The sequence below is a fragment of the Anneissia japonica genome, unplaced genomic scaffold, assembly GCF_011630105.1.
Source record: "Anneissia japonica isolate Jap-2015-1 unplaced genomic scaffold, ASM1163010v1 scaffold287957_len1322810_cov207, whole genome shotgun sequence".
NCBI classification, from domain to species: Eukaryota; Metazoa; Echinodermata; class Crinoidea; order Comatulida; family Comatulidae; genus Anneissia; species Anneissia japonica.
The window spans coordinates 638,750-651,422 of record NW_022683022.1 but is presented as its reverse complement, the minus strand read 5'-3'; the positions used below and the strand labels follow the sequence as shown (position 1 = coordinate 651,422).

The following is a 12,673-nucleotide window of genomic DNA, read 5'->3' as shown; positions in this document are numbered from 1 at the left end:
TGAATGATCCAGCCATTGTTTTTCACAGCATTGTTGTTTTTCAGTATTTTGCCTTTTAATATATATATTATATATATAATTATATACATAAATATATAATTATTGTCTTCTTCAATGTTCAAAAATGTATGTATACATAAAACATAATACCACAAGTCGATGTAAAGTTTATCTATGTATTGTACCATGATGGCTCAAAAGCAATAAAGAAATTTTAAGATTTTAATCCTGTATATATGCGAATAACATAAACTCAATTAACATTCTGTTATTTTTAGCTCAATGCATAGATTCCAATGGTACACTTTATGAAATCGGTGGAGAATGGACCGAACGGTATGAAGACCATTGTGATGAATGCGAGTGCTATGAATTTGGAGCCGGTTGCTGCTCAACGTATGTTCAAATTAAATGTTTTGCATTGTTTGTATAGAGAATTCATTATGATTATTAGCAAGTGGGAGTTTTTAATTGTAAAAAATGTAAATAAAACAATTGTTTTCTTCTGTTTCTTTTTAGAGGAAGTATCATCAGTCTTCCAGATCACTGCGTTGACATCTTCGATTCAGACAACTGCGTACATCATGTTGTCGAAAAATCAAATCCATGCCAACAATGCACTGGACCTCATTCGGCCGTCGGAAAATAAGCACCAGTTTTCAAATGCTGAACCTCCGCCGACTACTCCTCTATAACTGTTCAAAACATTGTTCTTATATTCTTAATACATGATAGCCTATAGTTTAAGCGTCATGATGTTTTGTTTTATGTAGAAAATACTATTCAGAATTACATCGTTTCTGTTGATTTAATAATAAACGATGTTAGCCAAACTAAGTTTTTCCCTGGTTTTTCAAACGTTGTGTTAGTTCTTAAGAGTTAGAATTCTTACAGTCAAAGTGTAACAAAAATAATGGATGATGTAAACCTATTATTATGGATTAAAATACAATTATCACAAACCGATGAACATTATATACTGTTGATGACAATGACGATAATGATAACGATGATTATGATGGTGGTGGTGATGATGTGTGATTATGTTAATGATAAGTGTAGAGGAAGTAAACTCGTATTTACTGACCTGACATTTCAATTAAGCCTGTCAACGTAAACACATTCTGGCTTTAATAGAACAATATAATTTAACATGGGATGGAGATAAAAACAAAACCAAACAAAACAAAAAAAAAGTGAAAAATATTTCTAGACTAACATTAATCTAGCAGATTTTGATGAAAACAAGGGAAAAAGAACCTAATCAAGATAAAAAGAATCCCTGAAAATAAATTAAAGCACTGATAATGTATGGAGATTGCACCGAATTTTATCTGATAATGCCTACTAGGGGTAATATCTGATAATGCCTACTAGGGGTAATCCATTTTTAATCATTTTTTCTGATCCTACCTCTGGGGTAATAATCAATAAACATAATTAGTAATTCTATCTTTTCAATATTCCCCCACCCACCTAAGCAGTTTAGTTTATTTTGAGTAATCTTGAAAATGAAAAAAAAAATGTATGTTATGGAATATTAAGCCCTTACTAATAGTGATTGCCAACGCAGACCACTGCCACTTCTCTGAACGTCACACATCATCAGCAAATGCAACATTTCAAGAAATGAAGAACGTGCCAAAAGATCGCAAATGGTCCGTACATTCATTTAATGTCGACAGGATAAAGTATTATACCAGAAATATAATTGTAGATTTGGATTACTATAGGCACCCCAAGCATGATATGCACATGTTATTTTAGGCACAAAATAACGAATTTGGAGTTAAAACAAAACCTTGAAAATAACAGACGTGTTTTATCCAATAGAAGTTGAAGTACGTACAGACATGCTGGTAGGCCTACCCGCTTTTGAGACAACTGACAAGAGAAGGATACAAATGCAAAGAGGCTAATTCTGAATTTTTTAGTGTGACAGCGTGATTGACATTTGTATAATTTCTAGAATGTAGAGAGAGAGAACTCAATGTGAACATGAGCAACTTTCTCTACAATCGACATGACGTCATTACACCGCAGGTCTTACCAACATCCCAAATGAAACTCTTCCTGTTCGTAATGTTAACATGTATTTAATACGGAAATAGCATCGCTATAAATAAATGGTCTTTGAACTTTGAATGTACCTTGCAGCTGCTATGTTTACATACATTTCATCAGCGTTGTGAAATCTAGGTATGGTTTATTCTAATTTTGATTATAGGGGTGCGATTTATATTGTACAAAATCAGACGATAACAACAGCAATTTAATAAACGCTCTATTTTGTTAACAATACCAATAGTTGTTAGTTAATGACAATAATGATAATTTTTAACACACAGTATTCTGATTCTGTAAATCTTGTTACTTAAGTTTCAATATATATATAAAAAATGATAAACTTGTTTACTTTTTAAGCAATTAATGTACGTCAGTGATCCTAAAAGTGGTTTGTTCTATATTAATTTCATAACTATATCAAACACGAGACTCACCAGCAGACAATTGCAGTACATTCACCACTGTTTACATTCAATAACACACTTGAGAAGTAAATCACAGTCTAAGATCGTTCATCAGAACACGCCTCTGTAGATCAACAATAATGGAGGTTTTAGGATATGAATTTCAAATTTCATCAACATGGGTGCTGATTATGATGTTGCTGGTTCTCATCATATATCTGTAAGTATTATTGTCTATGAGTTCCACCCGATTAAGTCCATGCATATATTTTAGCCAGTTTGGTAAACTATCATATTATATTAATCAAACACAGGCACAATGGCTGGCTTTGTGGTTCAAATAGTAAGATCAAGGGTTCGAATCTAATAGGCTTAATATTTCATCTTTACTCTATCTACACCCAGATGTAAATGGGTACCCGGTTAGAATGCTCAATACACTGATTAGCTTGCAACGTTGTGGAATACTCCCTAAAGAGCTGCCCAAGATGTAAATGGGTACTTGGTAGGAGTTTACAATGCCAATTAATGCACTAATTAGCTGCTGCAACGTTATTGAATAGGCCTACTCCCCAGCGAGCTGCCCAGAATAAAAATGGGTACCCAGGTTAGAATGTCAAATGCATTTAGCTGCAATGTTATGGAATGCTCCTCAGGGAGCTAGGTGTGTGTTCATAATCTTTGCAATGATGATGAATGGGGCAATGTGAAGCGCACATACCCTGTAGGCATTAGCATGATGCGCTTAATAATGATACCATTATCATATTCATCATCGTGTTTTATGTCAACCATTAATTTTAGGTGGGTCCAGGATTTGCCAGATAGGCGGTCAGAGGTCCCCAAGGTGGGGGGGTGATTTCCAAGACGAAAAAGATTGGCGTGCTCAAGCGTCGCTCAAAATCTCTAGAAAGTTTTCCATGGGGAAAAATATGAATTTAGGGGTTTTAAAGCCTCCGCTGGCGCCACCCCTGTCCACCCTACTATATATCTGTAATCTATACCGCGTTAATGTATTTCCAACGGATTCATAGCGCTGACTCTCGATTGAATTGTAAAAACAAAAAGTGAGAATGATTCTGATTTCTATAGTATATGCTTTTCTATTATTTAGGTTCACTCTATTTTCACAGGTACTGCACGTGGGGTCACTCTACGTTTGCTAAGATGGGAGTTCCCGGTCCTAAACCTATTCCACTGTTTGGAAACATTCTTGATCTTATCGGGGTAGGTAGGCACTGTTTCGTTAAAATATGTCATATTAAAATTACCCAAGCCAATCAGAAGTTCAATTCTCTGCACCTGTTGCATCTGCGTGCGTTTTTAGATGTGACAAATCAAGGATATGTCCAGCAAAAGTATCAGTGATTTCAAAAATCCATCCTTTGAGACTATATCGGTTTTATTTAAAGATAATCTTTAAAAGAAAGAATGGGTCTTCTTTTCTTGCAGTTCTACGAGTTTCTACCCATCTGCTCTTTCTTCTTTTTAGTCTCTTTTATTTTTTATGTCTTCCACACGTGAATCTCAAAATGTATAGCCTTACAGACCTCCACATTTATTCTTTTCTTTACTCTCTATGTTTGTTCAGGGCAAAACCCCATTACACATTATACACAAACAGATGATAGAGAAGTATGGAAAGATTGTTGGGTAAGTTCTGTAACAAAATACTTTCAACAAAGCGCAATAATTACAAGTTCCCAACCCTTCCCATACATTGCGATAGTGAATAGACATTTAATTGTTGATTATTCCGGACGTAGGCCTAGCCATTAAGTTGTATGCCTATATTATATTAGGCCTATATCAACTTTTTTTAAATATGCAGTATTGCACTATTCGTCTTCAGGTACATGAAAAAGTTCAATCGTTTTTACGTTTTAATTAGGTCTATTTAAAGACCACAGATGACAAAACTAAATATTTATCGATAGGATAACAGTACTACAAAATTCTTATAATAAAATATTAATAAATAATAATGATGAAGATGATTATGACTGTAATAATACGCAGAAGAATGCAGGACTGTTAATATTCTATTTTTTTCTGCTGTTTTAGGTTGTACGAAGGTAGAACACCAATTCTTTTAGTAACAGATCGTGATATGATGCAAGAGATAATGGTGAAGAAATTTGCAAACTTTCACAACCGAAGGGTAAGCCATTAGCTATAGAAATCTATATATTTATTATTGAACTGCTTTTTGAAAATTAATACTTTATCTCTATTAATTATACTTTAATAAACAACAGACAAACCTATCAACTTGACATTTTCTTTTATAGAAATTTCCACTTGATAACGGAATCCTCGACCAAGGTGTCAATAATCTTACTGACGAACACTGGAAAGAAATAAGAAATGTGCTATCACCAAGTTTCTCAGCTGGTAAATTGAAAAAGGTAATACATATAAATCGTGATATTTGTATATAGGCCTGCATTCACGCCTATTCTAAAATGTGTATAATTGTCACCAATGCAAATTGGGCAAATGTCATCGTATGTTTGTAAGTTTACGTACATTTTCACGATAAACTGCCATAATCATGATAAGCGCCATAAACTGCCTTCGATTATAAATAAGCAGGTTAATGAAATTTCATAAACACACACAAAAATGTATTCATGTTTTAAAAAATATTGATATTATTTTGTTCGTTTTTTTTTAGATGTCTCCTCTATTGAATGCATGCTGTGATAGTCTAGTGGAAAATATTCTACAAAAGGAAGCTGCAAAACAGAGCATTGAGGTTATGGAGTGAGTTAAAACTAATAAACCATTTTTAAAGATTTCAACAGTTATAAAAACACCTTTCGAACAAAATGTGGTCTTTGATATTTTGAAAATTTGGTAATATTACCATCCTGACTGCTATTCATTTCGATCTACTGTGCCAGCAAATTACAGTAGTTTTACAGTATTTTGTCTGAAGAGTTACTTTTATTGTGCTGCTAGTTATAGCCTCGAATAATGATTCAGTATTTCGCAGATATTCATTCAACCGGGGGTTATATTGTTTTGTAAGTAGATTCTACGTATTGTTTGAAGGTTTGCATGGCGAAGTGATAAAATATATGTTGAAGATTGCGGTACACCACGTAAGTAGTTCTGAAAAGAACTGTCGTAGTTGATTCAGCGTATTACGCTTTAATATGTTGGGAGTACTATAAAAAAGATAACAATGTAACATGGTGTCCCGTAGGTCTAAGTTGCAAGTTAATTGTTGTTGCCAATTAAAATTAAGTTATATTATTATGTAGATTGTTTGGGGCTTACGTCATTGATTCTGTGGCAAGTTGCGGTTTTGGATTAGACGTTAACTGTCAAAAAAATAAGGACCATCCATTTCAGAATCATTGTAAGAAAGCATTTGACGTCAGTTTTAGCAGCTTCAGCATAGCATCTGCCAGTAAGTTTCACCGGAAAATATTTTCTCTTCTTTTTTCTCCCTTAGTATACATAATCAAATAAATAAATGTGTCACTTGTTATAATACTAGTTTAATAGCTTATATATGGTACTAAACATTCATTTCTTTTTGCATAATAGTTCTTCTTCCATGGACCGCTAGAATTTTAAACTTGTTTCAAATCCCAATAACCCCAAAGGAAACTATCACCTACTTTTCCAATATTACCGACCAGGTGATTAATCTACGCAGGAGAGAGGAAAGTGCAAAAGTACGTTATGTATATTTTTGTATGGGTTAATGATAATCAATTTAATTTTTGATGTGCTTTTTTTCTGTTATACTGTCAATCTGGTTCTTTTTTCTGTTATGAATTTCTCCCTTTTTATTCTCAAACTATTTCTTCTTACTCATTTTTTGGCATGGATTCCTCGCTCCTGATAAATTCAATCCTCTTTTTTCCAAGTGTTTTGGACTTTATATTCAAGGTAAATTGTCTGCAATACCACTGCCCAAATTGTAAACAGTTTGAATTCCATCCCTGGCGTTAAGTTCTGATTTTTAATGACTAGCTTCAGCCATTTAAAACACAGTACTCATTTGGAACATCAATCTCTTAATTTTTAATAAATTTTTCTCAAGTAACAGTACATACATTCATAATGTTCCGTTACTCTCAATGTTTTGTTTTTAAGTATATGCACTTGTGTTCTTCTTTGTAATGACTAATTTTGTCGTCATCAGCTTTCTCTACTCTTCCCCAACATTTCAAGTAGTGCTAACACAGCCTTATCACTCACTTATTTTCTTTTGAACAGAGAATTGATTTCATGCAGTTAATGATCGACTCGGATAACTCAGCTCTGTCAAAGAGGGCTCAACTAACCAACACTGAAATATTAGCGCAAGTAAGCAATTGTATTTCTGTCTCTTTAATTAGAATAAACTTGCATACCGTCAGGAACTAAACATATATAATATTTAATACCAAGTAGAGATCATAGAAAAATACTGTTAGATTGATAATGTAGGCGCATGCGTATCTCGTGCTTGCTTTATTCAATGGTCGGCCAACATCGACGACCGACAGACACATTGACCAGCTAACCAATCGATTGATCGATTGATTGCACGGATTTATTGATTTATTTACAAATGATATATTGAACTGATTGATATAAATAAAAGAAAAAAATCAACAAAATTTAACAACAATTCAATCGGTTTAAAAACATTGTTCTAAAAAGATTAACTACATTACTTCTTTGTTTTATTTAATTTATGTTTAATAAACATGTTGATTTTTTGTAACCATTCTTTATTAAACATTCATTTTGCATACAAGAAAGTATAACAAACAATACAGATTAATGTTTGGATTTCAAACAAAGGCAGAAAAAAAGATTACACAATGATGTACTATAGAAAAATAAATATAGGACCTAAACGTAGCATTAAAATTATGATAAACATGGACATTATTTTAGATATTTACAGTTAATGATAATAAAAAAAATGTTGTCTCCGCAGTCATTGACTTTCTTCTTTGCCGGATACGAAACTACAACAACTGCCCTTTGCTATATCGCTTATTTGCTGGCAAGAAATGGTGATAAACAGGAAAAACTAATACAAGAGATTGATGACGTCACCGAAGGGAAATCCGACATCGGCTATGAAGTGGTGGCTAAGATGCCATACCTAGAGATGGTGGTTACCGAATCAATAAGAATGTACTCACCTGCAACCATGTAAGTATATATTAGTGTTCTTATTTTAACAATTAATTACCATAATATTCTCATTTATTGATCATTGTCATGATAACGATGACAATGGTGGTGATGACGATGATAATGACGATGATAATGGTAATGGTGTCAATGATGATGCATTAATGATGATATGATAATAATACTGATGATGATGATGATAATAATAATGATAATAATAATAATAATAATAATAATAATAATAATAATAATAATAATAATAATAATAATAATAATATTAATAATATTGTTTTATAATTGTTTTTACAAACAACACACATTATTTCCATTCACTTTTGCTACCATAATTTCAATTAACTATTTTACAGCTATGATCGTGTTTGCACTGAGAGTTGTACAGTAAAAGGAATTCACATCCCAAAAGGAATGATTATCGTATTCCCAGCTTATGCAATTCACCACGATCCAGAACTTTACCCAGAACCCGATTCCTTCAAGCCGGAAAGGTGTGTAAAATGTACTATTACACTATTTAAAAAACAACTATCAAATTGTGTGTATATTTGTGCACATGTAATATATTTTTCTGTGGAACATGGTAGGCAATCAACAATCAATATCAATGAATCAGTATATATTAGTATATTATTATCAATTATTTAATATCAATTATTCAATATCGATTAATCAATACTACCTAATCGATATTCATTACTCAATATCGAATAATTCAATCAATAAAACAAACTTAGCAGAACAAATCAACCAAGCAATAAATCAGTCAGTCAATCAACTAGTCAAGACTAGTTAAGACAAGTCATCGATCAATCAAAATCAATATCAATCAATACATCAACATAATTAATATTTGATATTATTGAATTGATTATAATTAATACAGGTTCAGCAAAGAAAAGAAACAGCAACGTCACCCTTTTGCGTTTGCTACGTTTGGTAACGGGCCTCGTAATTGCATTGGTATGCGATTTGCTTTGATTGAAATCAAAATGGCGATTGTGAGAATTCTGCAGAAAGTCAAGTTCGAAGTTTGTGCAGAGACAGAGGTACAATAAGCCAATTCGTAATTTGGTCTAAAATCAATTGACATAAACCTGTGTTGTGCTCACTCTGTGTATGTTTGTGTATGTCAATTTACCTTGATACGACCATGCGAAGTTTAAACTATGAATTTGCTTATTTAGAAGATGATATTATTTAACTGTGTATTTAGATGTTGAAAATATTTTTGTTTGTGTACAGGCTTATATTAAAAGCTGGTAGTGAACATATAACTGATTCAAAACATTTTTTTTTTTTTTTTCAGATTCCACCAACTCCTCGTAAAAACGGATTTCTTACTCCTGCAAACGATCTATATTTGAGGGTAGTTGCCAGAAACTGATCCTCTGACTGAATAAAGCGCCACGCATCGATGTGTAGACGGACAGTGTAATAATGGGGAATCCAAACAAATTTGAAAGAACGAACTAAATTATTTAATTTTAGAGGCGGATTCAAGAGGACCCATTTTTCAGAAAAATATAAAAACATTGGAAAAAAAAATTACATTAAAATTGTTAGTCTGAGAGTGCATTTCTGGCCACCAAGAGGTGCCATAATCGAAAATTTTCTTACCTCAGCCCCAACCATGGTAGGGATTAAGTGGTCCCTTCATGTGGGCCCCCTCTAATTCAAACTCCTGGATCCGCCACTGAATTTGATAATATGATGAGATTGAATACAATTTTCATTGAATACAAGCTACTTAAATATTGGTAATCACGTGCTGACTACCAGATGTGGTTAAATCCGGGCACTCTTCCTGTGAGTGCTAATCGATGACATGCCGTCTGCTGATTGTCTGTCGCACTCTAAACTGATCGTCATTAAAACAACCGTTGTGCGCAGAGCTGTAGATATCTACGGCTCTGGTTGTACTGTGCGTGCGTCGTGGCGTTGCAATCTCCATAGAATCGCGTTGGGCGACGAACGTCGCGCAGTGAGTGATCGGCTTTAAAAGTTACCTTCATTTCAATATTGATTATTATCATATCGTTGTTTTAGTCTATCTAAGATGTATTTTAGTCTACAAAAGAATACTACATGCAGATTGTATAACATACAGCATACAGCATACAGTAGAAAACTTGTAACAGCCTATGAAGTCAGGACGTTGTTGGAGTGTGTTGAGTATGACCCAGTAAATAATTCAGGAGAAAGCTGTAACGAACAATCAGTACATTTGTATAATCTGACACAATGATCCATGGAACAATTTTTATTCTTTCATGCATGATAATGTTAAAATCAAGATTGCAAAGATGTAGACACTGTAATGCAGGTGATGATTTTAATTGTGAACAATAAAAATCAAAAATTAAACTAACAGCAGCGTCTCTGCAAATATATTTCTAAGTACTCTCTGTACTATTGGGTTATTGAGTTGATCACATACTGACTTAAACAGTTTACTTTGTTTGAGATGTTTACCCACGCCCCGACCCACGCATTAGTACTCTGAAGTTGAGAAATGTAAAACACCAAAAACGGATTGATGGAGACTAGTGATGCTGTATGTACTGTAGGTACTGTATGTCATGTAGACCACTAGTTTAAGTGTAAGTCCACAGTCAAACGTAATTCAGCTGTGGGATCACCCAGGCATGTAGGCTCTCAGCCAATCAAAACATTCCATTTTGCCAGCGTACTTTAACAGTAGGGGTGTTTTACAACTAAAAGCTTTTCTTTATCAGCCTGAAAATTCAGCGCATTTATTTCTAAAATCAGGACAACAAAACCATCGGGCATATTCCTTCGCCGCGTTTAGCTGTGTAGTTCAAATTAATTTTGTAACGTATAATTCAATCTCTGTCTGTTTTGATTGTAAGATATTTTGAATTTTAATTATTATAGTATTGTAGGGTAGAAGTGTTACCGCTCCTACAGGTTGCATACAGAATGTACATAAATGCCGCATGAATAAGTAGCCCTACTTTGTATTAATGTCCATATTCCTAAAATTTTGCTTAGTGTTTGGATTTTGAACTAATTTCAAAACGTATTGCAAACTAACTACACATAAGAACAAATCAAGGTGTCAAACTATACAGTGCATATCGAGGATTTAAAACAGCCGCTAGGTGTCTCTACCTGCATCATCATAGGTGAAACTGGTACTTTCACCTTATCGGATTCATTACATAATAACACCGTTACCGACTTCCAATATTATAGGCATCTCCAGTAGGTCCTACGCTGCTAACAGTTTTCATAAGCTCTCGGTATAAATTAAATTCCTTGGTTTAAATAGCACTGTAAGCCTACACACGAAGCAAGCCACGCTTTCAAATAAACGTAAAGTTTCTGTAAGAACATGCGTATAATTCTACTTTTATGTATACTTATAGCCTATACTTTCTATTCACAGATAAAACATAATTTGAAATTTGTACAACAGATCTTATGTTTTTTGATGTACAGATCTGTGTACATAATAAGAGTACGGTAAGGGTATGCAGCAATCGTAACGACTTGACAGGCCCGTAGCCAGGTCCTTCCAAGGGGGGGGGGGGGGGGTGCTACAGGTCCTTCCAAGGGTGGGGGTGTCGAAGCCCCGGTGGGGTCGGCAAAACCCCCAAAGCAAGAGGATGTTTGTGTTGTGCTTTATGGGTCTAATAAATGCTATAAAAGCAGATATGTTTGAAAACGTCTCTGTCTGGGTGGGTCTGCAGTGCATTAGTTGGGGTGGAGGACTTTGGAGAAATTTTGGAAATTTAAAGGGGGTTTCACTAGAAAAGGGGGGTTCTCCCGAACCATAAAACCCCATCTGGATACGGGCCTGCTTGACAATTACCTAGTCACTATTGTGAGTCATAGGTTGTACGATAATACCACAGTAGTGCAGTGTATTGTCCTATTACAATCGGGATTATAATACTGTAGAACACAATTTCCGGATTTAAGGCAGGTGTGGGATTTGCTGGATTTGCACAGTTTTTAAATTGCCTAAAAATATAACTTGCGTAGTTTTGAACTGAGTAAGAAAAATTTACGCATTTTTTATTGCAGTTCATTTATTTCGCATACATAAACATTTTTAATCAAATGGTGGCCTGCACATAGTAACACACACACTTCTCAAAGGTCGAGCGATTCACGGTGAAAAACAAACCGGGGTCATCGATAGATCGATGCTGTGTTGATTTATCTCTACCACCAGCTCTAACAAGCTCAAATCCAAAGGTACCTCCGTTAGAACAATGGAACTAGGGCTAGCAGATATACCAATACCTTCGACATGGCTAATTTTGATTGGCGTGTCAGTTCTGTGGTATATGTATGTATAGTTTTATTGTTATTATAGTCTACTATTTTAATAACCAAAAATGAAAGTATCTAGCTAAAGGGTTTCTTAGGCCTCTAGCCTACAATGTACTAGGCCTAGTATTGTAGTCTATACGTGTATAGGATGTGATCCCGGCAAAGTTATAGTTATCGGCAGGATCCCTCGTCTAGGAGGGCTGACACACCCCCCCCCCCCCACTCGGGAAGGAAAACCACAATTCGTCGAGGAGAAAAAAAAATGATAGTGTATTTGTACATATAATTAGACTAAATAAGCCTTTTTTTCGCTCCCTGGACCATAAGCCTTTTTTCGCTCCCTGGACCACGCCCATTTTGCTCTCGTTGGAGCATCGCCCCTCTCCCCCGTCGGGAACCTCTGACTCCCCCGTCGGTGACACATTCTGGTGCCACCCCTGCCCCTCACTTAATCATCGAAGCCTTCACTTAATCATCGACGGTCCCCTCCCTTCATCTTTGCGACCCCATCAGCCCCTTCATTTCAAAACTCCCACATACGCTACTGTAGTCATTTTTAAGCTAACATAAACCCTGAAAAGTCGTAGGTCGATTGTGGCAGATCAGAAGGCGATGAGCCTATACAGCATGGACTTGAAAATTGTTAAATAGCATATTATATATCGTAATGTATTTGGGTATGAATACGTTTTATACTGTATATATTATATATATTATATATACTATATATA

The 12,673-nt window shown here is 34.6% G+C and overlaps 3 protein-coding genes across 3 annotated transcripts in view; all 3 read left to right on the top strand.

The window, feature by feature from the left end:
* LOC117114719 (beta-microseminoprotein-like) overlaps positions 1 to 837 on the top strand; it is a 2,526-nt gene extending 1,689 nt beyond the window's left edge. Inside the window, exons 3-4 of the mRNA XM_033258442.1 lie at positions 279 to 396; positions 520 to 837. Coding sequence (XP_033114333.1) covers positions 279 to 396; positions 520 to 649 — 248 coding nt within the window. The 3' untranslated portion in view covers positions 650 to 837. The remainder of the gene's footprint in view (positions 1 to 278; positions 397 to 519) is intronic.
* A 1,660-nt stretch (positions 838 to 2,497) lies between these two features.
* LOC117114624 (cytochrome P450 3A24-like) lies at positions 2,498 to 10,008 on the top strand. Its single transcript, XM_033258346.1, has 13 exons — positions 2,498 to 2,691; positions 3,605 to 3,698; positions 4,063 to 4,124; positions 4,536 to 4,632; positions 4,763 to 4,879; positions 5,149 to 5,237; positions 5,741 to 5,889; positions 6,030 to 6,160; positions 6,708 to 6,797; positions 7,420 to 7,640; positions 7,991 to 8,128; positions 8,524 to 8,686; positions 8,947 to 10,008. The coding sequence occupies exons 1-13, from the start codon at positions 2,612 to 2,614 to the stop codon at positions 9,022 to 9,024; spliced, it is 1,509 nt and encodes a 502-aa protein (XP_033114237.1). The 5' UTR covers positions 2,498 to 2,611; the 3' UTR covers positions 9,025 to 10,008.
* A 1,589-nt stretch (positions 10,009 to 11,597) lies between these two features.
* LOC117119869 (cytochrome P450 3A56-like) overlaps positions 11,598 to 12,673 on the top strand; it is an 8,078-nt gene continuing 7,002 nt past the window's right edge. Inside the window, exon 1 of the mRNA XM_033264881.1 lies at positions 11,598 to 11,958. Within this exon, the coding sequence (XP_033120772.1) occupies positions 11,882 to 11,958 (77 nt within the window). The 5' untranslated portion in view covers positions 11,598 to 11,881. The remainder of the gene's footprint in view (positions 11,959 to 12,673) is intronic.

Coding starts and splice junctions, on each gene's coding strand:
- LOC117114624 (XM_033258346.1), top strand. CDS start 2,612: ATGGAGGTTTTAGGATATGAATTTCAAATTTCATCAACATGGGTGCTG. Junction 4,633..4,762: donor CAAACTTTCACAACCGAAGG/GTAAGCCATTAG, acceptor TTTCTTTTATAG/AAATTTCCACTTGATAACGG. Junction 8,129..8,523: donor GATTCCTTCAAGCCGGAAAG/GTGTGTAAAATG, acceptor TAATTAATACAG/GTTCAGCAAAGAAAAGAAAC.